Source organism: Semicossyphus pulcher, unplaced genomic scaffold (genome assembly GCF_022749685.1).
Source record: "Semicossyphus pulcher isolate SPU_LCO1_2020_fin unplaced genomic scaffold, fSemPul1.0.p SCAF_15, whole genome shotgun sequence".
NCBI lineage: Eukaryota > Metazoa > Chordata > Actinopteri > Labriformes > Labridae > Semicossyphus > Semicossyphus pulcher.
The window spans coordinates 21,863,262-21,891,057 of NW_027211659.1; the positions used below are offsets into that span (position 1 = coordinate 21,863,262).

A 27,796-nucleotide genomic window follows, 5' to 3' on the forward strand; every position below is an offset into this window, starting at 1 on the left:
GTTGCTGGTTTGTTGTCAGGCTCAAAAGGCAGATCAAGATGATGATGATAGAAAGATTCACGCCGGTTCGCTAAGTGCAGCAGCCATCCAGCGCGTCCGATAAGCCACCGGTGTCGACTCAGTTGCGAAGAGGGGGAGAAAAGAAGAGATGGCGATAAGAGAAGATGGGAGATAACGGATTTATCTCCCCAGCATCAGCAGCGAACCAACTCCCTGCGCGTAAAGTCCACAGTGCAGGAGCAGCTCTGCAGGCTCAGTGTAAACACTCCGTCCGGCTGAGCCACTTACAGACAGTTTAGGGTTAGATGCGCGGATGTGATAAATTGTTGAGATCTGCTGAGAATCTGTCAGGCGGTGCCAGCAAGTTTTCTTTCCTCCTCCCCTTTCTCCTTCTCTCCTCCTCCCAGAACTCACCTCCTAATTCCTGACAGACCACTGCATAAAAACATTGTTTCTTTAACCTATAACCCCATATTTGATCCTTTTTATGAAGACTGATTCTCTCTATCAAGTTGATTTATTTATCAGTCTGTGTATTTAGGGCATAAAGTATTTATTTTAGATCTTAACTCATGTTTTAGCTCTTTTTTATACGTGTTTATACGTTCTTTGACTAATTGTTTGAAAAACGTCACGTGTGGATTGGTTTCAAGTTTATAAAGATGAATTTACCCGTAAATCCCTGAATTAAATCATTATATATACAATACAATCAGTATAAAATACAATAAATAATAAAACGTCGAACTATTCTCGAAGCATTAAGGCATCATATTGAGGTAAACAACAGGCACTCTTAATGGTTTAATACATTCAACATTATAGCCGGACATAATGCGAATATAGTAAAATAAATACATCAAAATATATACAATATAATTCAATAACTTTAGAGTAAGTAGGGGCAATAAAATTATAGACAATTCAAATCATAAACGTAAAAGAAAGGTTGGATTTTTGACACCTCAGCCTTGTTAATGACACAACGTGACTTCATGCCAAGTTCATGCTGAAGGACTTCACACGGCTTCACTAATCAACCACTAGGAGGCGCCAAAACGCCGGATCGTAAGCAGGTGAGGATATAAAGTAGGCCTAATGTTAAAGAAGGTACATTATGTAAATATGACTCAGTTTGAGACATTTTTTTTTTTACATATTATGTATGGTGGTTTTGCATACAAAGTCAAATCAAGCGGACAAAACGTAATTAAACCAAGTAAACAAAGAAAAAAACAAGGAGGTAGTATTAATGATAACAATAATGAAACAGTATAGATACAGTCCATACATGTGTAAACTCCAAATTTCACACACAAGTACACATACACATACATCTAAACAACACATATGCACACACGTGTACCTACACACTCACAAAGATATACGCCTAAATAAGTAAATATTGTATAATGTGTTATTAGTGTTAATAATAACTTTAACAGTTCTGTTCTATTCAGTTGTCTGAGAAAGCCATGACAGACAGTCAGCATGCACACAACCAGGGCCATGAAATTGAAGCAGCTAAATGGAATACAGCCATCATTAATGCTACTATAAACACCTGCGCTTTTCCTCCTGTTGGATGTAAAAATGTCCACTGTGAAAAAGGCCTATAATGTAATTGTATAATCTTGCAGCCCCCAACATGGTCAAAACTATTAGCCTATAACTCTGCAGACAGCCATCTGTTCTGGTGGATGAGGGGGTGGGGTGTAAATAAAAGTGTAATGGTTTGATTATCTCTTGATGGTTCAGAATATTAACTATAAATGGCAGTATGTTGGCTACACACACAAATGATTGCTCTCCTGCTGTAATGACTGGCTAATGAATGACCAGGGTGCACCAGCAGCAGTCACTCACCTGTTGGTCATTGGTTTCTAACTGAGGGCGTGGAGTTAAAGCGTTGGATTTACGCTCAGTTACTGCAAGAGATCTCTGGCAGCAGACCTCCAAATATTCCTGAGGGTGATCGTAAGGATGAAGGTTGATATTCATAATCATATTTTACCAAAGGAGTGGCCCGATTTGAAGCAGGTAGGCACCCAGAAACACAAGCTCTTTCTGAATCTGAGAGGTTTTAGTAGATATAGCCTGGAGTAAATCCACACAATCTATAAGCTCCAGCTCTTTCGTGTGATTGAGTGGGTTTAAAAGAAACACATCTTTGTTTGTACAGCTCTTTGGCAGAGAGAGCTTCACCTTAATTCAATGCTATTAAAAGCCAGTAAAACACAAGTGCAGACTTCTCCCATTGGAGTGTCAGCGGGGAGTTTAACAGCTCACTCCATAAATCTGTGTTCTCTATGGATGGTTAAACTTTAATCAATAAGTGGCTCCGGCCTTGCTGTTCCCTGTCCTATCTGCTCCTGCTCTTATGTCTGTGTCACTGTGGAGGCCTGCCCTTAGATAATCATTTGCCATGTTTAGGGCTGGACAGGAAAGACAGTGTGCAGATTGGAGCCTTCATGGCCCTGTATGTAAAGGATGTAATGGCCCTTTGTTGACCGTTCCCACGTAACGGTCTGACCTCTGGTGTCCCAACCCTCTCACAAGCTTTCTACACTTGTGTTTCCTTTCCTTGAGCATGTAATGTATATAATATAATATAATATAATATAATATAATAAAAATAACATATAATTATAATATGACAGACATGTTTTTACATAATATTGTTTTTGTCCCGTAGTTTCTGTGTTACTTGAGGCATCTGGCTTTAATGTGACTGATTTCTAGCATCAAGTAATTTTATTTGTCACACTTGAATAATACTGTAATTAATCACTTATGCATGGTAAACCAACTGAAGGCCTGATTTTAAAGCTAAGTATAAATTAAGTCCCGATCTGTTGTATCTCTGCAGGTCTCTAAGGTTATATAGGCCTATTGCTCATACTGGCAAAAATCAAAGCTCTGTTTACATGAGCTTTGTATCACGTTCCTTCTGCATTGATCTGATTAATACCTCATCTTTTGTAGAAGACTTCTTAACATGTCATTAGTTTGATTTAGTTTTTATGAGCAGATCTCCTAAAATTCCAAATAAGCAAGTAAGTACCACGGTGAAAACAATATTCATTGTGTTTGTGAGCTGTTAAAGAGGGCCTGGTCTCTCAGGACCTCAAACGAAATGTTCACTGTTAAACTGGTAAGCATGAATCTCATTCAAAGCAGGCTTTTATTGCAAAATGTATTTAAAGAAATAGATTCACACTTTTAATAAAGGAGGTTGTTAAACCCATCTGGCCTTGTGAAAAGCTCACGCAGTGCTGCAGATCTGTGCTGATATGAAACGGGGTTGTACTGTTATTGTAGACCTTTTGCAGCTTCATCTGTATGCAAAGGAGTCAACAGCCTCAGATGGCATTCACTTAGAGTTATCCAGCGTGTTAGAGTGGATAGTCCTCCTGGATGAAGATTGAACTATCACAGATGGGATAACACAATCAATAAAAGCTCTTCCACAGTCAGACACAGGAGGAAACCAAGCTCCGCCCATGTTTAAACAGAGATTTTACATCTTAATTAAACTAAAAACTAAAGTATAATGTGTGTTTTTCAGAATAGGATGCTTTAAAAGCTCTTAAATTGTTAAGCATGAAACTCTTTTGTGTTTCAGAGGTATGGATATGATGGCTTTGTCCAGCTTCACCATCACTGCAAGGTGAGGCACACTTATTTATTCTTGTCTGCATGTCAGCTCTGAGAACAGGTTATGCAGTACTGCATACTATGCAGGGGACACAGCAGGTTCTTCCCTGCTGCACCCCACCCTGTGGACCTGTCAGCCTGGTCCTCACTGTGTGAGCAGCTGCAGAACTCAGCACGTTGCCACTGCATCAGCGGAAAGATTCACTTCAAATACGCCTGCAACACAGCAGAACACAGAGCAGCATGGCAGCTCTGTTAGCGGTGAAACATTCAGCGGCAGATGTTGGTTGAGCCTTTGCCATCAGAGGAGTGCACATAAGGAAGGATAGTTGAATGTGTCTCAGTGATGCCTTTAAACATAAGCCATGTCTTGGCATGAACATCTGTTGAAGTCTACATTCTGATGTGAAAACAGGATCGAGGAAAACTTCGGGTCATACTGTACCACAACACGATGCAAATACAGATGTTGTTTGTTGTTGTTTGTTTTCCAAGAGACAGAAAGAATCAGCAGTCTGCTGCCATCATGTGGTTGTATTTTAAATAGTTTTTAAAGTGAGTGAAATCATATAGTATCATGAGTTTGAAAATTAAGGCAACAAGATGGCATTAGTCCTCACTTCATGTGCAATGGTATTGGCTTTAGGCTGAACAACTACTGCCCAAATGTTGACCCCAGAAATGTCCCAAACACAGAGACATAAGAAAATACAGGCAGAGGTCAAAGTCAGACAGCACCTCACACTTACAGCGAGTCATAAGTGTTGATTGAGAGGGATTATTTCTGTATGAGCCTGTACATTTAGCCTAAACCTTGTCGTTCTGCCTTTCTTGAGTAAAAATGACGTAGAACAGGTGAAATGCAAAATGCAGCATGTCGTCTTAATGTTGTGTTTCAGGGTGAAGCACAGATGATGAAGGATGGGAAGCTGTTCAGAGTGATTCAAGAAAACTGCTGGGATGCAAACGCACGCATGCGGGACATGGATCAACATGGTATCTGCAGTATACAGACGTTAAAGACAACGGCAAGAATAACAGTGTTTTACCTCATTGATCATGTTTCTCTGCCTCTTCAGGAGTCACTGTTCAGGCCCTCTCTACAGTTCCTGTGATGTTCAGTTACTGGGTAAGTGCTTGTTAAATCTGAGCACCCAAGAAAAACATATTGGGCCGGTTTCACAGACAAGGCTTTAATTAAGCCAGGAGTAGGCCTTAATGTGTACTAGTTAAACCAGGAAATTTAAGTGGCTTTCATGGACGTGGCTTAAGTTTAGCTTAGTTAGTCGGTGACTATGGAGTCCTGGAGTAAGCTAAGTAAGCCTAAAAGAGAACACCAGGGTTAAGCCTCATTAGGTTAAGTGTGAGAACATGCTGTTGGTCTAATGGTGCTCATAAAAACCCGGTATGGAATTGAAAAATACAGTGACTGGTGTGAACCTGGAGATAAAACAACGGCAGAGGCAAAGAGAATTTGTTCAAAATACTTTAGTGAGTCTGAAAAAACTAAAACAAAACTGTGTCAAACAATCCAGTAACTGAAAGTAAAAGCCAGACTGCTTTCACTGAGCAAGAGAAGAGTGGTTGGGCTGCAATTTGCAGTAAATTCAACACAAATTAAAATATAACAAGAAAAGTTTAACTTCTTGTGAGATATCTTTATTGTTTTCAGTGTTTTACTTTTCTCATATTTCTATTTTTGTGACATACGCTTTAGAATGATATCTGCCTTTGTAGACTGTGGAAGAACCTTAAACTGGTTTTTAACAAATAGAGAATGCAGAGATTGGAAGAGAGCGAATTAATACTGGTGAATTGTACACCACATGATGACCGAAAGTAAATTGGTCAGTGTTTTTGGTCAATATATTCCACTGTCTGCGTCAATCTTTATTCTTTTTTCATACTAAGGACCAAATGAGTTTATTGCTTCTAATGGAGTATTTTAATCACCGCAAACAATATCTTAAGACGGCCTTGATTTTCTCATTTAATTTTCCGTGCACACTATTTAAGTAAAAAAATAAAATTAAAAAAGCCATAATAAATACACTACATATTTAAATGCGTCTCATCTGGTTGTGCTTCAATGTAAAAGCTTCTCTGTATGCAAGTCCTTGTTTGTCATTGCTGGCCTGAGCCATGGGCACATCTGCTTGATCCTGATTTTCCATTGGAGGATCAGGACAGCAGTGCTGCTTCAGGTAGTTGTGCAGCACTCCGATTACACTTATCCACAAGCACTCGTCTGGCTGGCCTCTGTAGTGCATGTTGGTCTTCATTTAGATATTCCAAATAGTCCATTCCTCTTCACAAACAGGACTAAGCAGAAGTTAAACCTGCCTCTTTGAAGGATTAATTTAAGCTTCAATTTAGGCCTAGAGTAGCTCTAACCTTCCCTCTTGCAATCAGCTTAGTTTAATCCAGAACAGGCTAAGTCTATGACTATTTTAGAATAGGTCTGTGCAAGTCGCTTTTAGTTAAGACAGCTCAAACAGGCATTTTAGTCTGGGACTAGGCTTAAGCCTTGTCTGTGAAACCGGCCCATTAAGTTTTATTGTTTATGTGCTTAACAACCGAAACACAGTGTTGTTTACTGTTCCCCAAATAACTGTGAGCTACACCTACCCATCCTGTTAGAGATGAGAGGAGAATTTTAGGTTTCTGTGCAGCACAGGTTTATATTTAGGTTCATGAGTAACAAAGAGATAAGAACAAATTCTAATGCAGCTTTACTTTAATATTTACCTTTTTTAATGTTATTTTTGGATTGCAGGCCAAACCTCACGACACACTGGATCTCTGCACCCTTTTAAATGATGACTTGGCCCAGACGGTGCGCAGCCACCCCAAGAGGTTTGTGGGCCTGGGCACTCTGCCCATGCAAGCCCCTGACCTGGCTGTGCTGGAGATGACGCGCTGCGTGAGGGAGCTGGGCTTCCCTGGGGTGCAGATTGGCTCACATATCAACAACTGGGACCTCAATGCCTCTGAACTCTATCCTTTTTATGCTGTGAGACATCGAATACTGCAGTGCATGCTTATATGATGACACAATGTTGAAAATGTACCTATGTCTGCACTGGTTTGACTGGTTAGTTTTCTGATGAAATACATGATATTCCTTTGTATTCAGAGGTCAAATTCTCATCCATCGAGAAATACTGATCTCGCAGTGTTTCTTTCATGCAGGCAGCTGAGGAGCTGGGCTGCTCCATATTCGTGCACCCATGGGACATGCAGACAGATGGGAGGATGGCTAAGTATTGGCTGCCCTGGCTTGTGGGTGAGGGAGATTGAGTAGTAACAGAAGATATTGAATCCCCCCCCCACCCCCCCAGTTCCAGTCAACAGAAATAGAATGCACTTTTTTCTTGACAATACAATCACTTTGTGACTAAAAGGGGTGCATGTTAAATTTTCTGTACATAAAAAACAAACCATTAGCAAATACACAGCTCAAGAAGTATACTCACGATTTCCTAAAATGATAAATGAAAACCAAATCACTGTATTACCCCATATGTTAATGTCAGTGTCACATTATAAACAGTTTAAATTATTTTGCTTCAGCTATTTAGTCTATTAACCCTTCCCTTTGTCCTATAATAACAAGCAATGTATTAAAGTACAGTATGAGAAGATACATTATCTTCTGTTGTCTCTTCCATCCCAAAGGCATGCCGTCAGAGACCACCATGGCCATTTGCTCGATGATATTTGGAGGTGTCTTTGAGAGATTTCCTAAACTGAAAGTCTGCTTTGCACATGGAGGTACAGTACTGGCCTACATGTTTCAAATGTACAACATGAAAGTCAAAGCAGAATAACATAGGCCCTTCAATATATACTCACTTCATGCAAAATTAAAGATGCAATGAGCCACTGCATGTTGTAGTTTGACCTCTAGTGCTTTTGTAATTACAGGTGGCTCTTTTCCTTTCACCATTGGCAGAATTGAACATGGCCACGCAGTCCGCCCTGACCTGTGTGCAGTGGACAACAAGATATCACCAAGGAAATACCTTAGTTCTTTCTACACAGATTCCCTGGTTCATGATCCCATCGCCCTGAAGCTTCTCATTGATGTTATAGGAAAAGTGAGCTTGTATTCCTCTTTTCAAACACACTACTTATGATAGTGACTACTAATTTTTCATCAGTTTTACAGAAATTCTGTGGGTGTGAATATTTACACATGTTCAGTACTAACATGCATGTATTCCTCCTTTAGGATAAAGTGATGCTGGGAACAGATTATCCATTCCCTCTGGGTGAGCTGCAGCCTGGATCATTAATTGAGTCAATGGAGGAATTTGATGATAAACTAAAGGTAACAATATTTCCTTCATGAAGAGAATACATAATTTTTGCTGTCAATCATATTGACTCTACATAACATAACTAGGCAGAAAAGCTTAATTAGCAGAAAAGCATAGAATACAGTACAATTAGTCTTTGGTAGAATGTTAGAAACCATTCCAAACATTTTGACCTAAAGAAATGCCTTTGGTTTGCTTACAAACTTAAATTGTGTAAAGTAATGAATAAATATGTTTTAACAGCATTTAGGGTATTGTATTTCCAGTCCAGTGTTCAATACTGTGTGTACATTTTTGTTTTGCAGGATAAATTACTTGCTGGAAACGCACTGGAATTTTTGGGCCTGAAAATTGAGCAATTCGAGTAACTTGAGAATCTGCTTCAGCTGCTACACTCACTGAATCAATGCAAAGATTATTTAGATGAGTTCTAAAAATCTGAGTTGCTTGTATGGTTAACGTATAATGTTATAAAAAATATTCCCCAATTTTTTTTTTTGTGGAGCGTATTTCTTTGAAATCAAGTCATGTGACACTCATTAGCCGTAGGACATTATGTGAGGCGTAAATATTAACTAAATTGTATGGTTCCTGCATCCTTGGCTGTCCATTAGACTGCCAGACACTTGTGGGATTGCAGTGTTTTTGTTCATTATTTACAGTAAGAGGACATTTATCCACACTTTATTCTTACACATTGTCAATGTTAATGTAATCTCTTACTTCTGGACAGACTCTAATGGCTTAAAGCTGCACTAACAAGTGCTTAGCTTCAAGGAGTTAGGCCAATAACTGTATATATAGATGGACAACGCGACTCCATCTGCTCCCATTGTACATAATTGATGCCAAAATAGCCCCTGTGATAGGCGCTGCCATCTTGCAATGGTGACGTCATATGGAGCCAGAGACTGCGCAATAGAGATTGGCGAGTGAAGCAGCTGTAGCCACTTCCGCTAACCTAAACACACACTTAACTTAACGAAAAAACAGCAAAGACCACGCCAATGGCGTGTTTAACAGCAGAACAGCTCTCTGTGTTGGTCTGAGGTTAAAGTTCACAGGTATGGAAACTTCAATGACTGTAGTGATTGTTTTAGTTACGTTTCCACTCGTGGATCGTCCTCCAGTCTGCTCACCCGGAACTGATTGGCTGCAGGAGCCGAATTTGTCAACAGAGCTGTCAATCATCATTTTGACAGCATCAAATAACTAATTAAAAATAAACTTATCAGAAAAATGAACACTTGCACGTAAATCAACATGATAATAACTGTAATGACAGAAACCATGTTACAGAAAAATGTATCGGGTGTGTATTTTTATTTTATAGTTTGACTCATGTCCCACCTGTTAACATGGAGGAGGCGGGCTTTATGACCTATACTGCAGCCAGTCAGCAGGGGGCGCCCGAAATGTTTTGGCTTCACTTTTAGGGAGCTGTCATGTCGTCCATCTTTTTATACAGTCTCTCGGTGTGTCCGAAACTGCATACTATCATACTAATCATACTAACCCTGACGTAAAATTGAATATGTCATGCGTTCCCATCACAGTACTAGTATGCAATTTTGTGTATGCGAGAAATGCCTGGATGTACACTAGATCGGCCCGGATATTTGATTATGAGACGAGAGCTCACTGGTTGTACTCAACCGCCCCAAAATGCATTGCGGCTATTCAGCTTCTACTATGGCGGAGATGGACCGGAGATCATACCGGACACGATTAATCCTAATAGTCAGGTTAGTAGGCAGTATGCAGTACATACTGTTTGAGTATGTAGTAGGCAGTATGTGAGTATGCGGTTTCGGCCACAGCATATGAGTTAGGCATAGACTTGTTTGCTCATTAACTCAGTTTATAGGTATAAAGCATATTTCCTACCTTGCTTGTCTAATGAAAATAAAAGAAAGCACATACCTCCAATAAGTAACTTTAAGCTCTAAAGAAATTAAAACAATTCGATGTTTTGTCGAGATATAATTAACCTATTATCGAACAAGCATCGCAATATGAAATAATATTTACAAACGTGAACACACCACTTGCTGGTCCCACCATCGAAGAAGTCGTGATTTCCTGTGCGACACGACGTCACGTCCGCGTGCTTGATGCCCAAGTGAACGTTGGAGAGCAATGGCGGCGTGCCGGGGATCTTCGTCGAAATGGTTTTTCACCCGGGAGCAGCTCGAGAGCACGCCGTCCCGCCGATGTGGAGTAGAACCGGACCGCGAGCTGTCATACCGGCAACAAGCGGCGAATCTGATTCAAGACATGGGTCAGAGACTCAACGTGTATCCTTTGTAAACAAACTTATCCCTCGACCAGACTAGGAATAGACATGGCGCTCACCGATAGAGTGGGCCTGTTAGCGCGAGCTTATTTTAAGCTTAATTCTGACGTAAGAAAGCAAGATTTGTGACTTTTCGTTTTGTATGTTTTCATGTTGTGGCGGTTTTGAATGATGTTATACTATAAACATCTTTATCTGGAGTCTAAATACCATAGGTAATGTTTAACTGTACGCTAACATAGCATGCTAAGTAGCTAGCTGAGGGTGGACGTCTAAAGGGCCGTTAGGTGAGTTTGCAGCTGTTGCTAGACACATGTCGATTAAAGTAAAATGTCTTTCGCCCTGGTTCCAATTGAGCTGTTTTATTTGAATCAAATAACGACATGCTTAGTTTTAATACTCAAAGTTGTTACTTAATATGTTCTTCCTATCTGTTTAAAGCACAAGCTGAAATGTAGCATAGCTAACGTAAGTCACTTAGCATGCCATACAGTGTCTGTGAGGCTTTGGATTCTTCTTTACTCCGGTCGACTTAAACGTTACTTTTGCCAGTTATGAAGTTCCAGTACGTTTTTCAATTCTGTGATTTTTGGCTAAATACAAAATTGCTAAATTGTTCAATATGTTTGGGACGCTGATTATTACTAAGTGAACTTTGGAAATTACCTTGACCCGCTGCCCAGCTCACAATTAACAATAAATACCGCCATTGTTTACATGCATAGATTTTATATGCAACACTCTTTCACCAAATTCCACAGGAATGTAAGTATCCTATTACATAATACTGCTATCGACCTGCAACCTAGTGCACGTTAGGTTAGGATTGTTACAAAAATTACTCTGTTTAGTTACTATGGTTATGAATGAAAATGTCTTTATGATTTTGTACAGATAATATCTCCAACCACCTTGTTTTTGGCTGCAAAAGTGGAAGAGCAACCTCGGAAACTCGAACATGTGATCAAAGTAGCACATGCTTGCCTGAATCCCCAAGAGCCGCCTCTAGACACTAAAAGCAATGTAAGTTCAGGAGGCTCTTCATATGGTATGGTCGAAAGTTTTCTCTTTTCTATGTCTGACTTTCCTGTTCTCTCAATGGTCATGGTTTCCCTATCTAAATGGCTGGCGAAAATCCCTTGCCCACTGCGAAGGGCCTTATCTTAACTGCCCTAGCCTGCTGTTGGTGTGTACCAAACACCTGCACGCGACAAGGCCTGCATTAATCGTAAAATAAGTTTCTTTTATAGCATGTATGGCCATTTGAAATCAGATGTTAGGGGCATAGATTAATAGACTCATTACAATTGTGTTGTAATGACTGTCTATCAAACTTCAGGCATACCTCCAGCAAGCTCAAGAGCTGGTGATACTTGAATCCATAGTGCTGCAGACCCTGGGTAAGTAGTGGTGACTGGAGTGGATGACTTGAGAGAAAGAGATAGCCTTTGGCTTATCATAATTATTATCTTTGGTTTATTATCATCAGTAAGGGAGTAGTGCTATTTATCACTGTTGAATATATTTATCTCAGCCTGTTGAGTGAAATGTTTTATTAGCTGCTGTATGGGTATTTTATCGTGTACATATTTTCAACAAATCATGTAAAGGTGACATGCCATTCTCTTAATTATTGGTCATGAACCATGGTATTAATTTGTTTTTTGCAAATTCACTGGACATATTTCCTCAATTTGATGTCATGCAAAATTGAACTTACGGCTAAAACAATTTGTGCTCGCTCATTGATCAGAGTGAAGGTGGTCAGAGCCGATTTGATTGCATTTAATTTGCAACATATATACACAAATTGACCATCAATTTTCATTATTCATCTTTACGAATACGACATCTACTATAATCTGAATTCATAGCCAAAAGTGAAGCGGTAGGTCTGTTTGTTCAATCCTTAAATGACATGTCACCTCCCAACTGTGTTTGTGTTAAACTCACCTGTCATGTATTTTGTTCCAGGCTTTGAAATTACTATTGATCACCCACACACTGATGTGGTGAAATGTTCCCAGCTAGTGCGAGGTAGAGGCTTCCTTCTTTGCTCTTTGTGCCCTCTGCTCTTTTTTGTCCCACCTCAGATATGGGTGGGGAGGGGGGTGAAAACCATGCGGATTTAATGGTTTAATGATCACACACTTTGCCCTTTTCATGACCTTTTGAGTGCATTGTATGGCGTAGCACATAAGTGACATTCACTGACGCATATTGGGCCAAGTCCAAGACTGTATTTAAATTACAATTTACCAAACTGAATATTTGTAATATGCTAACATATGATAATGACTCAGGAACTGTTAAATTTATTGATAGATATGATTTCATTATCTCCCTGTTCTACTTACTGACTTGATTCCTAAAGATCATCCAGCTTCCTGAAAGTTTTTCAATTGTAGCAACAGTTTGTGTCAAGTATTGTTCTCAGTCTTGTTCTTGGCTTAATCAGTGTATTGGTAAATAACTAAAATGGATAAACATTTAGTTCCTGCCCGAATGTAAATAACATGCTTTGGTTTTGCAGAAATGGTAATCCCCTTTTCCCTTTCTTCTTTTTCTCTTTTCTGTCTCCTACAGCGAGCAAGGATCTGGCACAGACTTCCTATTTCATGGCTACCAACAGGTTGTTATCCTGCCCCTCCTTTGTTGCACTTTGACTGCACACCATAGCTTCCTGTAATGCAGGGTGCCCTTTCAGTGTCCAACGGGCCCTACTTGCGCTGGTGGCTGTTGGGATGCTTGCCTCTTCCCCTCAGATCCCCTTCCTTGTCCAAAGGGAGTGGGACAGGGTGGCTTGTAGCATTACCGGCCCCAGTCGCAGTGCGGTGTATTGTACAAGGGTCCACGTGTTGGCACAGATGGGTTGAATGCAAGATGCGAAGTGTAGTGGTGCGCTTGAAACCCACATGTTTGTTCGGTTGCGAAAAAGTGCATAATTCTAAAAGAAAGACACTTTGGTAGCCTGAATAGCAGCTAAAGATTTCACAGATGTAAACATTTCTCGTAGAGGTCCTTCCGGTAAGTACCGCACATTCATTTTTCAATTTTCTTTTTCATATCCATTTGTTCAAATATTTTTCCACTTTTTGCAATTTTTACTTGTCTTAAAATGCAAAATTTTCCAAGCTCTTCTACTACATTCTTTCATGCATTTAGCCCTTTTCAAAGATGTTACAAGGAAAACTTTATCCTGACCCGTTAAGGACTTGCAGAATACATAATGCATACATTTTATTTTAGTGTTTCTCACACTGATCAAAATACATTTGGAGATTATTTATTCCAACTAAAAGGACAAAAATGTCCTTGACATGTTTTTAGTAGAAAACTGGGTCCTTAAAGGGTAGAAAGGAATTGATGTTAATGCAATTAAATTTGTCTTTAACTACTTTAAATCAGTTGACAATGTCTGGATGCTGACTGTGAACTGTAAAGTTTTGCAAAGCTGACACTTACTAAGAGTGGAAGCTATGGCCAGTAACTGTTCTCATAGTAGCTCAGTACTCTGAAATAGTTTTATTTGAATAAAGTCAAGTACAGTCATTACGAAAAGTTTGAGGAACTTTAAAGATGACTTAAACCATTTGAGATGATTCAATAATGGGATTGAAATGTTGTCATCCAACGGCTTGTACATGTCAGGTGTGACAGAGCTTTAAGGCTGCTGTAATCTGACACATCAGACTCCAGACATTGTTCTTGCCTCTCTGTACAAGGTTATCCTGCAGCTCTATCTAAACATGTTTTACATGCAGTGATTCAATGTTATGCCTAGTTCATATTTTATATACAGCTTTGTGTGGAGGCAGGGTGTTATTCTAAAGTGAAACTGGAACTAGCTTTATCATGGCCTAGGTTTTTCCTGAGAGTCTTTCCTCAAACTAATTTAGATAACAATAGCATAGCCATGGCCTAAGTGTCTGATAAATTACGGGGTGGGAAAACAATTTTTTATCCTTAAAAAGCAACCGTAGTACTGATGTTGTAGTTACTGATTTTTGGTAAATATCCTATGGTGAACTGTGTCTCTAATTAAGCTACAAGTACTGAGATTCTTCATTTGTTACTCTATTGAAATTGAGATCAAAATATGCATTAATATTATTTTACCCTGGAATTGTAGGTCAGATTAGCTATGCTATTTAATTTAGGCTGTCATTATGGAGAACACTCGCGCACTTTAGTGTACCCCTAACACTGGCAGATTTGTTACCAAGTTGTTTAATTCATCTGCAGCATCCACAAAGTTCATTCCTTTTCACACAGCAGTGAAAAAGACCAGTACAGAGAGCACCCCATCAGATAAACTTACAATGATGCAACTGTCACATGGGAGGCCTCAGTAATTCACAATGGGCAGACTACACTCAGCTAATACCCCTGGCCCCTTCCCACTTACCTCACTGTTTTCAAACCATCCAAGAGTTTTGAAACTCTAATCATTGTCACATGATGCCATTTGATGCTTACTTTTAAGCACACTGGCAATTATGTCCTTATATTTTGATTCATAGTTGTGAGTTGTCACCTGTATTGTGATGTTTTGAGTTTAATGCATCAACAAAATCTTTTGCACCCAAATCCTGCAGTAAATTAATGTTGCCTGTTCCTTCTTGTGTTTTTTTTCTCTTTTCTCAAAATGTTGGACCAACCGTGACTCCACCTGGCCTCAATCAACTCCCTTGCATACATATACCATCACATAAATAATAATCATTCTTTCTTACACACATTGCACACACATTTATTCCACATATCCTTACACACTACACAGTCTACACCTCACTACCTTCTGCCTCCAGTACAAGCCCACAGTGATCGCCTGTGTGTGCATCCACCTGGCCTGTAAGTGGTCCAACTGGGAGATCCCAGTTTCCACTGACGGAAAACACTGGTGGGAGTACGTGGACAACTCTGTCACACTTGAGCTGCTTGACGGTGAGTTTTGACATGTTTAATTTTTTCTGAAATGTATTACCTCCAAGTGATTTGTTATGTCTTCCTTTGTGCGTATTAAGTAAAGTCTTCTATATGACTGTGTATGGAAAGCTTGTTGACCTGGGATAATGTTATAGAATACACATAGTTTTAAACTTTGAATTTTAGTTTGTTTGACAAAATTCGTCTTTTTACTTGCAGAGTTGACACATGAGTTTCTGCAGATTCTTGAGAAGACGCCAAGCCGGTTAAAGAGGATACGCAACTGGAGGGTAGGATACATTTCTGCTCTTTACATCTGTTCAGTGGGGAGACATGTATTGTCTGTTAAATTTTATATTTGATTCTTAATGTATCAAATAAGTTAGTCTCTCAAAAAAAACCACGTGATCATTTGGAGCAGTAAAAAGCTGAAGTGCCAAAAGCAGTTCTGAAAACAATTAAAAGGTCTGCAGTGTAGGAACTATACATTTTCAACCCAGTTTAGTAACCAACTATATGGCAATGATTTTGGCAGTGTTAAAACAAAATACATTGTGATAATGATTATTTGTCCCACAGCCATGTTTACAGCTAACTAAAACTAAAAACTCTAAAATTCATCACAAATCTCTTTCTGCCCTTCAGGCAACACAAGCTGCCAAAAAGCCCAAGACTGAGGGCTCCCAGTTGGCAGACAACTCCTTTACTGGGCTCCAAGATCAAGGTGATGTCTCACTTCCAGGAGTCTCCAACCCAAGTTTTTCCAAAGCGGGCGGCATCTTCACCGTGTCCATGCCTGGCCAGTCTGGAGAATCAGCCCTGTCTCTGGACGCCTTGGCTGGCACATACAATCCAGCTAGCCACAGTGAGTGGCCCCAGGGCAACCAGAGCCAAACAGGGTACCCTTCCACCTGTATAAAACAGGAACCTCTTAACATCTCTATCCAAGAGCCAACACTATCCTTGCAGACCTCCTCCTCATTGCTTCAGCATCCACCACTATACAAGACTGAAAAAATGGACTTCAACCCTGTCAAACAGGAACAAAAAGGAGCTGGTGGGTGCAGTGTAGGCAAGCATCAGCCACCTCAGTCTGCTTACCCCCCACCAGCTCCTCCACCCCAACCATCTCCAGCTCAGAAGCTGTCTCTGGACAAATACAGAGAGAAACATGCTGCAGAGCTGACTGTTTCTGGGCAAAAACGCAGTCAGGAACAGCATGGAGGACTTATGGACTGTGATGTGAGGGGGGATATTTTGTCTTCCTCCTCTTCTACCTATGCACCATCCACTACAAGCCAAGTAGACCATAGAAAATATTCACAGCCCCACCAAACATCCCATGGAGGTGGTGGCAGCACCACTGCCTCCCCAATAAAAATGAAATTCCCCTCCTCTTCCACTTCAGGGCAAGACAGACGCCATCACAGTGAGAAACGGGACAAAGGCTCGCTGAAACTCCGCTTGGCTGTTCCTGGGTCTGGTGGCAGCTCGCAGACAGATAAAAGTGGACAAGCAAGCAAAGATGAGCTTAAGATGAAGATAAAAGTTTCTTCATCAGAGCGCCACAGCTCATCAGATGAAGGCATGGCAGCAAATAACAAAAGTAAACATTCCAGCCCTCTGGTGAGCAAGGAGAAACATCGAGGAGCAGATCATAACCTCCACCGCCACCACAAGCACAGTCATCTGCACACACACAGCGGGAACGGACGGGGAGGCCCAGAGGGTCCAGGTGGCGGTGGAGGCCTGCCACGGGGTCCTCCAGGACTTGTCGGCATGGAAGGGACCACGCTTGCTCCTCCTGGATCCACCTCTTTACCTTCATCCTCATCGCGAAGGAGGGCATACCCCGAGGCCAGCCACAACCACCACCCTTCTTCCTCATTCTCCACTTCCTGCTCCAAAGTGAGCAAAATCTCCAAGGGTGGCACTGGTACTGCAGGTACTACATCTTTTTCTCTCCCCTTTCTTCCTCCTTGCTCCTCTCCTGTACTGCAGTGTGTCTCGTCTGGCTTGCAGCTCTATGGCTAACCTCCCCCTCCTCCTCCTCCTTATTCTTGTTTCTCCTCCTCCTCCCCCCTCCTGTCACACCCAGGTGGGCTGCGGACCTCTCAGCAGTACCCGCCTCCCAGTGAATCGCCACATGAGGTGGGAGAGCAGAGACACTGAGTCCACCACTCTGCAGCCATGGCCAGCTCATGGAAATGGCAACAAACTACCCACAGTTCAGACTCTGAAGACTATGCTCACCTCCCTGTTAAGTGCCCTAGAAAAAAAACTCTTTATGTGATGATAAAACCCTTTACTGAAAGGCAGAAATATGTATCTGCAAAAAAAAGAAAAGTATTGTTGGACTTTTCAATTTCTGTGAGAATAGAAAGATGAAAAATTATGCTTCCTGACCGTCAGATCTCTGGGTTGTGATGCTCAGTCCTGTCTTTTTGTTTAGTGTGTTGAATTGCTGCTTGGTTCTCCTTCCTCCTCAAGTGAGTCTAGAAATGTGCAAAGGTTGGTTTGTGAAAGTCCTTCCCTACATTTCAGATCTCCAAGTGGGAATAAAAAGTATTAGTGAGTACTGTAAAAGGCATGGAAGGCACACTTTCTTCATTTTCCTCCTATTTTTTTAAAGAGTAATTTAATTAAATCACATTCTTACGGTTGTATGGAGGACTCCATTGGCTAGACGGAGATGAGTTCAAAGTTATGTTTGCTGGCATTCCATTTACTACTTTTGATGGATGCAATTTTTTTAGGTGTAAAGTTTCATCTCCTCAATTACTTTCTTGTGTTGATTTTTTTTTATACTTAAGTACTGTGCGTATGATTTGCATGTTTCAATCATCAAAGGGATTTGAAAGGAGAATGCGTACTTGCTGTTTACAGAAAGTGGAGATAAATGTGCATACGTTTTTGTATGTTTAAGGAAAAAATGCTATACCATGACTACTCAGGTTTGGAGCTGCTTGTAAGTATAACAATATAACTATAATACCTATAAAAACTTTTATTTTGTTGATCAAAGGATTGGGCATCATTGGGTGAATGATTTCAGCATTCCAGTGATGTGTGCTTCTCACAGCCTTCCTACAGAGGGTGCTGTACTGTGCTTTTTCACCACAGGAAATATCAGTTGATACCCTCAGTAACACCGGCACATCCAACACCTACGTATCACATCACAGCGATGCAATTTGTACCAAAAAATAATTTTTTTGGACCTTTTAAGTAGACCTTAAGCTGGATGCCAAAGGTTGTGCCTCAAAAAGAAAACAACGACAAGGACAGTAGTAGTGTGCTATTAAAGTTTACATAACCCTTTTACTTTGAAGTGCATCAGACATTATTTTATTACATGAAGCTGTAGCCCTTAGATGTCAGCCCATAATGGGGGCACATGTAAGTATTATTCAGATCAACCATTTACAGGAAACTAGTCAGAAAAAAAAACTTCCATCCCAGCAATAGCTGTCAGAGCAATGACTAATATGCAACATGACCTACTGGAGGTTTCCAAAACCTCCAGTCTCTGCATTGTGGTTATCTTTTACAGGTTTTGTGACCAATGTCCTCATCCACTTGGTTAAACTTAAATTTACAATCATGTAACTGTCCAGAAACGTCTTTACATCAAACTTTATATCATTCTGAAGTCTTGACATGACCCTCACCTCTGTTCTTGATGGGGTTACTAATTTATTGTGAGTGGGGGGGGGAGCTCAATAAGCCGGCTGGATTGTTTGTTCCCTCATTAGAGATTCACAGAACAAAAGCAGTTGTGGACAAATGAGCGCGAGCCCCTCTTTACATTTTTTTTTTCATTTCAATATTTCAAATAAACTTCAAAGTTGCCACTACCCTGACACAGTATAAATCCTGGTTGTTTCTGTCATTGTATTATTCAAATCATTGTACTGAAGTCTAGTAGTAAAGAACCTTGTTGATTTGTGAATATCACAATATGAGGAGACATACAAGTATGTCTCAGTAGATTATTACTTATCATTGGCAGGTCTGTCAGGCACCATTTTACACACAGATTCCTAAATAACTCATCAGTGGGAACAGAAGTTCACATTATTAGGACTGACAAATGTAGGTTATGAAATTGAGCTTTGTTGTGTCATGTAACTGAAATAAATTACAGAGACCTAGTGTTATGCATGATGTCAAATTAAGGTATTTACAAGATTGGCACATTTATAACTAAAGGAAGACGGTAACAAATCTGGCACCTAATCGCTTCACATTTTATAGGTTCTATTATTGTTACAAGTAAAATGTATATAAGTGCTTCTCATGTAGATCCCCCTAAACCTCTGAAGAATGCAATGAGGACTCCAGTTTTTTCCCTTTGATGCATCATTTGTTGTAGTTTTCGAAAGGTCTGGAGCAAGATGCCTCCAAACACACTTCTGATGCACCACTAAGGATAAGTGGCGGGCCCTCGTATTGTACAAAAACATGTTTGAGTTAAGAATCTAAATAACCACTTAAAATGAAAAACATTTTGTACTAATGTAGATCCTTGTTATCCACACAGTCCTTCTAGGTGACCACAGCAGTTCTTTTTTTGTGTTTTCCAAGAGTTCACGCCAGTCTCATTTTGCTGGATGAACGAATGCTTGAGCAGCTGGTCAGCAGATGGCCGTAGTCTCTGGTCACTGTAGTTAAGAGAAAACAAATGTTAATAAAGGCACTTATTCCCATACATGTTTATATAAGAATGTGCACAGCATTAAGTTGTAAACTTCAAAGTTTCAAACTCAGAAAGTATCTTTTTCGTATAAACATAACATTCACTCAATGTATCTTATATGATTGTACACATGAACTTAACTGATTGATCAGTAATAAGTTCACTGGATAAGTGAGCATCAAACCAATTTGAGTTTGCACTGACCAGAGAGGACAACAAGTCTCACCTTGTCAAGCAGATTTTGACAAAATCCTTGACGTTATCCGAAAACCCGTCTGGTAAGGAGGGCATCAACCCTCTCTGAGCCCCAATGTAGAACAAGGCAGCCATCTTGTCCATGTGTGCCAGTGGTGGTTTCCCTGTGGCCATCTCAAACACGGTGCAACCAACACTCCAAATATCCGACTTCCTGCCGTATCCTGTCTCATTGATAACCTAAGGAGTGGAAAAAATGCATGCAATATAAAGTTCAGCCAGCCAATGAAATAAATAGAACGCCAGTCTTATAAAAAGCTTTACAGTTGTATAGACCACCTAAATGAACTATATCTACCTCTGGTGCCATCCAGTAAGGTGTTCCATGGACAGACTTGATCAGATCTCCACTATTGCTGGAAGTGTGGTTCAGACAGGTGATTCGACGGGCGCAGCCAAAGTCTATGAGCTTGATGACACCAGTGGGCATCAGCATGACGTTGTTTCCCTTCAAGTCACGATGTATCACCCTGTTCGTGTGAAGGTAAGTCACCCCTTCCAAGATCTGATGGGTGTATAGAGCCAGGACGCGCTCTGGTAGGGGACCAAACCTGGGGCAGTAACAGGGACAATTTGTATTCAAGGTTAGTAAAACCATTAGTTATATTTATTTGGTCATATAAGAGACATTCCTAAAGCTCAATGTTTCAAAAGATTCTTTGAGGAAAGCTGTCAAGCTATTTCGAATCAAACTAACCTGTGAAGGATGCTAGCAATGGATCCTCCTGGGATGTACTCCATGAAGATGGAAACTACATGCTGATTCAGCGAGGTTCCAAGGAAACCCACAATGTTGCTGTGTCTAAGGGTTTTAAGCAGATCCACTTCCCCCTGCAGACGACTGTACTCTTTCTTTGCAGTGTCAGGGTCAGAGGCATCCAGGCTCACCTGCTTTACAGCTATCAGCTGCCCCTGGCTGGTCAGACCACAGTACACCTGATGAGAAGGCAGCAGTTATATCCAAGGTTAATGAAGGATCAATGTCTGCTGCGCAACAATGGTGACGCTAAGTGCAGGATGTAAGACATGTTTTCGTATACTTAAATGCATTATTTGCTTTACTTTGTTTTACTTACTGTCCCATAGGCTCCCCTGCCGAGCACTTCACCCTTTGTCCACGTGATAGTGTCATCTACAACCAACCCAGAGCCAAGCAGAGCTGCACTTTCTGTTGTATTAACCTGCCAGAATATACAGACAATAAAGGTCAGCAATGCAGAAAGAGTTGTTGAAATTTAAGTGAACCAGTATTTCTTTGTTAGATAAGTTCATTAAGACATTTCATCAAGTCTTATAGATTAGAAGGCTACATATTAATCAACAAATCAATCAATTTTAATTGATTTATATGATGCCAAATGACAACAAAAGTTATTTCATGAAACTTGAGAGCTAATCAAAATCGTCTCATGAGCAAGCACTTGGACAGAAGCAGACTTAGCCAGCCATCTGCCATCTGCATAATTATTCTGCATGACAAGGAAACAAAAACCCTCACCCAGGTCCTAAAACAGCCAGACTACCAAATTTAGCTGTCTAATTTTCAGATTCCACTAGGGATAAACCAGCAATTCAGATAAAGGTACATGTGTATTAAGTTGCAGTAGAAAGTCACTTGGATATTGAAGTCTGATGAAATGATGTGGTTGTGGGTTGTAGACGCCCAGTGAGATGAGATTGTAGTCCACCACATGAATGCAAATAAAGCAGCATATCTAGGTCTCACTTGATTAATTCCACATAAAATGGGTAGATCAACTAACAGACTTAAGACCCAACATGACCCAACACGATCAGGACCAAAAATGTACCTTAGAGAATGAATTTCTTCCTGATGGAGGATCGTTTTCTCCTTTGCACTCCTCTTTACTTGGATCCACATCTTCAGGACATGGCCCTGTGGATACATCCCTCTCATCCAATGAGATCAGCTCCTCGGCCAGACATTGTAGCAGGTCATCTGTAAGCGGCCCATCTCCAACCTCATCCAAAAACTTCTGGTAAACTGGGGACATGATGGTGTGGCTGTTGCTGCTAGAGGACGTCCAAGTATTGATCTTGGGTTGTTGGGGGTTTTCAGAGTACGTAGCCCCAGAAACTGGTGGGTTACGGTTTTCTATTGAAAAATTCCCATTACTTTCTTGCCTATTCAAATGCATATGACTGTATTCTTTGGCACAAGATGTTGAAGTTAGTTCAATCAATGTTTTTTCATCAGATTTCAATGTTTGAGACCCATATCTAGAGAGATCCTCCTCTATGGTAGGTAAGATATGATCTTCAGCCTCTTTCCGACAACTGTCAACGTCTTCAGAGGGAAATAACTCAGCCTCTGCATGCCCATCCGATATGGCCTTCATTCTGTGTTTGCCTTTGCTTTGTACAGGTGTAAGGCACGCTTTCACTCTAGGGGATGCAGGTGTTGGGTGGCTTTTAGCCAAAATGGCTGTACTTTCCGCCAAACGTCTCTTAAGCTTACTCTGAGCTTGTTTTATTGGTCTTTGTTTGACTCTATGTGTCTTTCGAGGCGGCGCAGATTGCACTTGTCTGTCCTTAACTTTCTCACAGGAGCTGGAAACTCGAAGATTTTCGTAGACAGGACCGGCAAACATCTCGTAGATGGCTGGTCCTTTGTCTCCGCTCTGTATCTGCTGAAACATGTCTTTGTAGGTGATGCTATCGAGAGCAGATTTAGACCTTGATCCTTCTAGACTGGGTCTCTTCAAATGCCAGGCGCTCTTAGGCTCTGTTACTGGTGGATGCTGTTCAGCCATGTTGCTCTGCAACTTGTCAGGATTTGCTCTCCTGGACTGTGCATGATCAGTAACCTTCTTTCGTGGTGATTGGCAGCCAGTGTTACTGTGAGGGCCTTTAACACACTTCAGCCTTGATTTTACTTTTGTGACTGTCTCTCCGCTGATTATTAGCTCATTGCCCTTCCCTGTCTTAACTTTTGCTTGTGTGGTAAGTGACAAGTTCTTCAGATTTCCTTTGGTCTTGATCCGATTGGTGTTGCTTCGGTCTGTGTGTGCTAGTATATTAAAGGATTGTGGGTTTGTTTGTATATTTGCTCCTACTTCATTCTTCATTCTGGTTCTTCTCAACTTGTTCTGGACAGGCTTTGAGGCGTTCAATAACCTCTCATCTCTTTTGGGATGCACATTTCCAGCTGGAGCGAATAGCTGAATTCTATGTTCAGTTGTCTTAAGTTCCAACTTTACATCCTCCCTACAACAGATTGGATTATTTACCAGTGTTCTTTCTGTCTGTTTTATATGCTGCCGGTCATTCAATGTATTCCCTTGGGAGCCTGCAATAGCATCACTCTGGTCATTGTTAAATGTTGTCATTTGGCTAATCTCATTATTGGGTTCTGTGGTGTCGCCCATTTTGGTCTTTTCCTCCATAGAGTTAGATGTGATAGGGAGTTCATTGCTTAGTGAATCTTTTGTAGGATTCGGAGTGTCTCCTTGTTGTGCATAGTAACATTTTTTAAAAGTCTGACTGTCAAAAGGTTTTGTTGCATGATTCATATGGTGGCCTTTGCCTTCACAGTAAGAGTTGATATTTTTTCCAGTGCTGAGATTATCACGTGTTTGATTGATAGGTTCTCCATCCCGATCATGCGCTGATTTGTGGAACCTTGGGGCATGACTCGTCCTTGGCTCAACTTCAAAATGCTGCCGTGTCTTCCCACTCAAACCTGCTTTACAGGAGCTCACATTGTTTGAATGCTGTAACAATCCAACAAACTTCTGATGGCTTCCCCCGGAAGCTCTCCCATATGTATCCTTCTCATCGTCCTCCTCGTCATCCTCCAGGTCTATGGAGCTTTGGCTGCTGCTGGACCCGCTCTCCTCGCTACCACCCTTATTGATCAGAGGGCCTGTGCGCGGGCTGCCCCAAGATAACCTCTCTCTCCTCAGCCGGGCCCTAGAGCAAATGGGGCTCCGGCTAATGGGCTTCAGGGGAACATGGTGCTTTAGTCCTGGCAGAGGCGTAACATCCCTGCGCCTGCTGGCTAGTGGTGCCAAAAGCTTGGGTGTTCTGGGATGCGGCGCCAGTAAGAGGCCCTCTGAGAACTACAGAGAGGAAGGACATTGAAATTCAGTGAGTATGACTGACCAGAGAGACAAATCTATTATAAGAAAAAGGATTGCATATATGAAAAGGCTAGCACATATAAGGAGATTGGTTGTTTGAAATGTACCTTTTGTTCATTCACAGTATCCTGAGACCCCAGTCCTGCAGACAGGAAGAGATATTTGCAACTGAGTCAAACCTTTAAAAGCTGTTCTTATTAACTTATCTGGAGGTTTATATATTTGTGTTGCACATTTACATACGGGTTTGAATGTGCGCTCTGGCCTGCATCATAATGGTTGAAGACAGAAGGGGTTCAATGATGCTGGGGGCTGATTGGCTGAGCTGGCTAGGCTCAGCCACGGACAGATGATTTCGGGAGGATGGCAATGTGGCAACCACACTTCTTGTTCTCTGTCTGGGAGGGACAAATCAAAAAAGAGATTTGGTGTAAGTGCAGCAGATGTCTTGTGTATTCTAATTACAAAAAAGTATAATTACCACTATTCAAATGAGCAGCAAGTAAAATAGGAGATGCGGGGGCTGGGAGTGGAGGTGTTCAGAAGTGGTTAAAATTTAACCAAACCCTAAACCTTTAAGCCCGAAATCTTGACTTGGGTCCACAGAATGTGGTTCTCAGTCACTCAGGCGAGTGCTGTGAAGTCAAGGACTCAGGATGGACAAAGGTCAAGACTGAAATAAATATCTGATGGTTCTTTCAGTCTATTCCATCCAATGTTTTATTTCTAGCTGTTACACGAGGCTCTAAGTATTCTTCACTCTTCCTTTCTCTTTGTATGGGACGATGACATGGAGGGTTATGAACTGGCTATCTGCTATTGATTGGTTTTTATCCAGCACAGTATGTACCTGTGTCTAGGTGGTGCGGGAAGGCAAGTACTCAAACCGGATGAGGGAGCAGAATCCAGGTGGCTCCAGTGCCTGCTGTTGTTGCTGAGGCTCGGCAGAGACAAACCTCCTCTGCTGATCAGAAGGGGAGAGAACAGAGAGTGGTAAGTTTTGCCCTGGATAATTCTCCATAACACTATTAGAGTTAAAATTACAAATGCTGATGGGGTTTATTTCCTTGTGCTGAACTGAGCATAATGCCAAAAGCCTAATTTTCCTCCATCTTTATTTCTGGAATCTGATGCTATGAAATTAGAGACCTGCTCAAAGACCTTTATTCTCCTTGGAGAGCTTGGACTTGATTCAGTGGTGAGCACTCAGACTAACAGACAATGGGCTGATTCACCAGAGCCCTCTCTCCCCCTGTCTCTGTGTTTCTAACCTGTTTGGGCAGAACAGGTTGTCCTCTGGACACAGTGACAGGTGCATGCATACAGGACAGGAGTGTAACCGGATAGGACACTGTTCCTCTGTTGATGTAAAAGTAAGGAGCAGTTGTTGACTAGCTCGGGGAGAGTGTGCTGTTTATACAGGAGATTGTGTGTTGGGGGGATGGAGTGTTAACCGTACACACACTAAACGTTTGTGTGTACACAACTGTTTGTTGTTACGTATAAACAGATGTTGATGTGCCCACGTGTCCACACCGCCAATGCTAACAGCTTAGTGTCGTCAGCTTGCCTCTTTAGAGCCTTTACAAATTCAATAAGATTGTACTTGACAGAGTGTGTGTGTGCCCACCTGCTTCCCCTCCCTGCATCCTGGTAGCCTTGGCTGATGTCAACCAGTGTTTCCATGGCGTTTTGGAAACAGAGGGGGATCCCCTTATCTGCTCCACACACACACACACACACACACACACACACACACACACACACACACACAGTTACACCCAACAATCCTAAATCCATTGTATTCTCTTTGTGTTCTCAGTGACAGACAAAATTGAAACAATATTGTTGACCATAAACGAGCCAAACATTGCTGTTAACATTCAACAAATTTGTTCGGAAAAGCAAATAATTTCACTTCGCACTTCCAACATCATAACACTAAAATGCGCCTTTATAACAACAGGTAAGTGACAGAAAACTTTTATCACTTAGAATAGAGTAATATACAATTATAATACAAAATGCATAATGACACTTATCCTGAAAAGAACAAAACATGGGTTACCTGTTAGCCCGCTTTGCTCCCATATTAAGACCTTGTTAAGGACTTCCTGTTTATTCCTGTAGTTCTTTGCAGCTTATTTCTCTTTTTGCTCCCAGTGTTCTCCTCATGCCCACTCCTCTTTCTCTCTTTAAGTGACCTGCTCTAACCTCTCTCCCACTCAACCGAACTGCTGTGCCTGAGGTACTACATGGGCAGGGCAGGTTTCTCAGCTGAGAGGTCGTATTGTGTGTAAGAGACCCCTCCTATCCAAACACGCCTCCCTCCCTCCCCTTCCTTTAGAAGGTGATTTGATCTGATGGCCTATTTGGGAGCTGACCAGTACATTTTTCGGTCACTATAAAAGCTCAGAAAATAGTAAAAGTGACCTGTGTTAAATAGTAAGTTGGCGCTCAACAAATGTTTCCACCTTGTACCCTTTTATCCTTTTAGACTAAGAATACAATTATGTCCTTTTCTAGCAAACGTACAAAGGAAAAAGTTTCGAACATCAATAGTTCACACCTTAGCCCTAAAACTCCAGGAGTCCTTGAAAGAGTCCTTACCTTGGCTGAGGGTTTTATGGTGGTCAGATAGAGGAGGGTGCCCTGGAGAGTCCAGCACTTCCTGTTAAGAACAAAAGTGATTATCTGCCACAGTCTGTTACCAAAGAGGGACTTCAGAGGCCAGAAATCCCAGTTTGAAGAGATTAAAATAAACAAAACAATTTTTCCAGATGGAGTAAGTAATGTCCTGATTTCTCCTTGTATTCAAATGTTCTGTGTTCTCATTCTTAACATTAAGATAGATTAGATTTTTTTGTAATATATAATTACAATCAAAATGATCTTTAAATTAAGTATATTTCTATAAATAAGTGAGTGTGTCAGTGGGCCTCTGAGACACGTATACTGTAACTTTTCCCCGTAAACCACCTGCTGCTCTCGTCCAGATAACCAGCTGCCCTGCTTGTCTGCTCCATCTATAGGGACACCGATAATACAGCACTATGGCAGCTAGGTGTCAGCTACCCAGAGCACCCCTCCTCCACACACACGCACACACCTATTTAAACAGCCAATTACTGCTTCCACATATTTGTCTTCTGGGTGACCACTCACTGCCAGTCTGCCTGTGTCTTTAAATTGTGGCTCCTAATGGCAACATTGAGGCTATCAGTCACTTTGCACGTAACTGCTTTAATTAATAGATCATTATTGAGGCAGATCATGCGAGTTTTGTTGCTTTCATATTGGTCTTTCTTAATATAAATGTTGTTTTTAATATTCAGTTACTGAATAGAAGCAGCCTCTCTCCCAGAGCTCAGGACAAAAATGACAAAAGCTTTGACACCTTGACATATTAGTGACATTTCAAAGCATTTTCTTCCTGAGTGGCCGGGTGTTTATCACTTACCCCTGTGTGGCGGTGTGGCTGATGGGTTGATGTCTGCGAGAGGGAGGCAGCTGTCGACTGATAAGGAGAAATGCT

The 27,796-nt window shown here is 41.2% G+C and overlaps 3 protein-coding genes across 5 annotated transcripts; 2 read left to right on the forward strand and 1 right to left on the reverse strand.

Annotated features, from left to right (window-relative positions):
• The first annotated feature begins 1,934 nt into the window (after nt 1–1,934).
• On the forward strand, nt 1,935–8,347 carry acmsd (aminocarboxymuconate semialdehyde decarboxylase). Its single transcript, XM_069663722.1, has 10 exons — nt 1,935–2,040; nt 3,626–3,670; nt 4,557–4,653; nt 4,737–4,786; nt 6,434–6,670; nt 6,850–6,943; nt 7,336–7,431; nt 7,585–7,757; nt 7,892–7,990; nt 8,285–8,347. Exons 1-10 carry the CDS (start codon nt 1,984–1,986, stop codon nt 8,345–8,347), a joined length of 1,011 nt encoding a protein of 336 aa, XP_069519823.1. The 5' UTR covers nt 1,935–1,983.
• Nucleotides 8,348–10,107: 1,760 nt separating this feature from the next.
• Nucleotides 10,108–19,067, forward strand: ccnt2a (cyclin T2a). Of its 3 annotated transcripts, XM_069662905.1 has the most exons (10): nt 10,108–10,276; nt 10,959–11,040; nt 11,170–11,298; nt 11,615–11,675; nt 12,250–12,312; nt 12,862–12,907; nt 15,059–15,222; nt 15,424–15,494; nt 15,850–17,149; nt 17,303–19,067. In XM_069662905.1, exons 1-10 carry the CDS (start codon nt 10,119–10,121, stop codon nt 17,374–17,376), a joined length of 2,148 nt encoding a protein of 715 aa, XP_069519006.1. In that variant the 5' UTR covers nt 10,108–10,118; the 3' UTR covers nt 17,377–19,067. The 3 variants fall into 3 exon arrangements, 2 of the variants coding, with proteins under 2 accessions (XP_069519006.1, XP_069519005.1); XM_069662904.1 differs by having other exon boundaries at nt 15,850–19,067; XR_011308215.1 differs by lacking the exons at nt 15,424–15,494; nt 15,850–17,149; nt 17,303–19,067 and having other exon boundaries at nt 12,862–13,302; nt 15,059–15,131.
• A 668-nt stretch (nt 19,068–19,735) lies between these two features.
• Nucleotides 19,736–22,932, reverse strand: map3k19 (mitogen-activated protein kinase kinase kinase 19). The gene is made up of 7 exons (XM_069663503.1): nt 22,725–22,932; nt 21,970–22,256; nt 21,235–21,339; nt 20,856–21,094; nt 20,457–20,709; nt 20,130–20,338; nt 19,736–19,868 (listed from the first exon to the last, which is right to left on the reverse strand). The coding sequence occupies exons 1-7, from the start codon at nt 22,930–22,932 to the stop codon at nt 19,736–19,738; spliced, it is 1,434 nt and encodes a 477-aa protein (XP_069519604.1).
• Between the last annotated feature and the right edge of the window lie 4,864 nt (nt 22,933–27,796).

What these genes read in the sequence shown, in the direction of transcription:
- acmsd (XM_069663722.1), top strand. Translation starts at nt 1,984, where the DNA reads ATGAAGGTTGATATTCATAATCATATTTTACCAAAGGAGTGGCCCGAT. An exon ending in TTGGCTGCCCTGGCTTGTGG is followed by an intron (nt 6,944 to 7,335) that starts GTGAGGGAGATT and finishes TCCATCCCAAAG; the next exon opens with GCATGCCGTCAGAGACCACC. An exon ending in AATTTGATGATAAACTAAAG is followed by an intron (nt 7,991 to 8,284) that starts GTAACAATATTT and finishes TTTGTTTTGCAG; the next exon opens with GATAAATTACTTGCTGGAAA.
- ccnt2a (XM_069662904.1), top strand. Translation starts at nt 10,119, where the DNA reads ATGGCGGCGTGCCGGGGATCTTCGTCGAAATGGTTTTTCACCCGGGAG. An exon ending in ATGGGTCAGAGACTCAACGT is followed by an intron (nt 10,277 to 10,958) that starts GTATCCTTTGTA and finishes CCCGCTGCCCAG; the next exon opens with CTCACAATTAACAATAAATA. An exon ending in AGAGGATACGCAACTGGAGG is followed by an intron (nt 15,495 to 15,849) that starts GTAGGATACATT and finishes TCTGCCCTTCAG; the next exon opens with GCAACACAAGCTGCCAAAAA.
- map3k19 (XM_069663503.1), bottom strand. Translation starts at nt 22,932, where the DNA reads ATGGCTGAACAGCATCCACCAGTAACAGAGCCTAAGAGCGCCTGGCAT. An exon ending in TCTTCGAGTTTCCAGCTCCT is followed by an intron (nt 22,257 to 22,724) that starts GTGAGAAAGTTA and finishes GTAACCCACCAG; the next exon opens with TTTCTGGGGCTACGTACTCT. An exon ending in CTTACTGGATGGCACCAGAG is followed by an intron (nt 20,339 to 20,456) that starts GTAGATATAGTT and finishes TCCACTCCTTAG; the next exon opens with GTTATCAATGAGACAGGATA.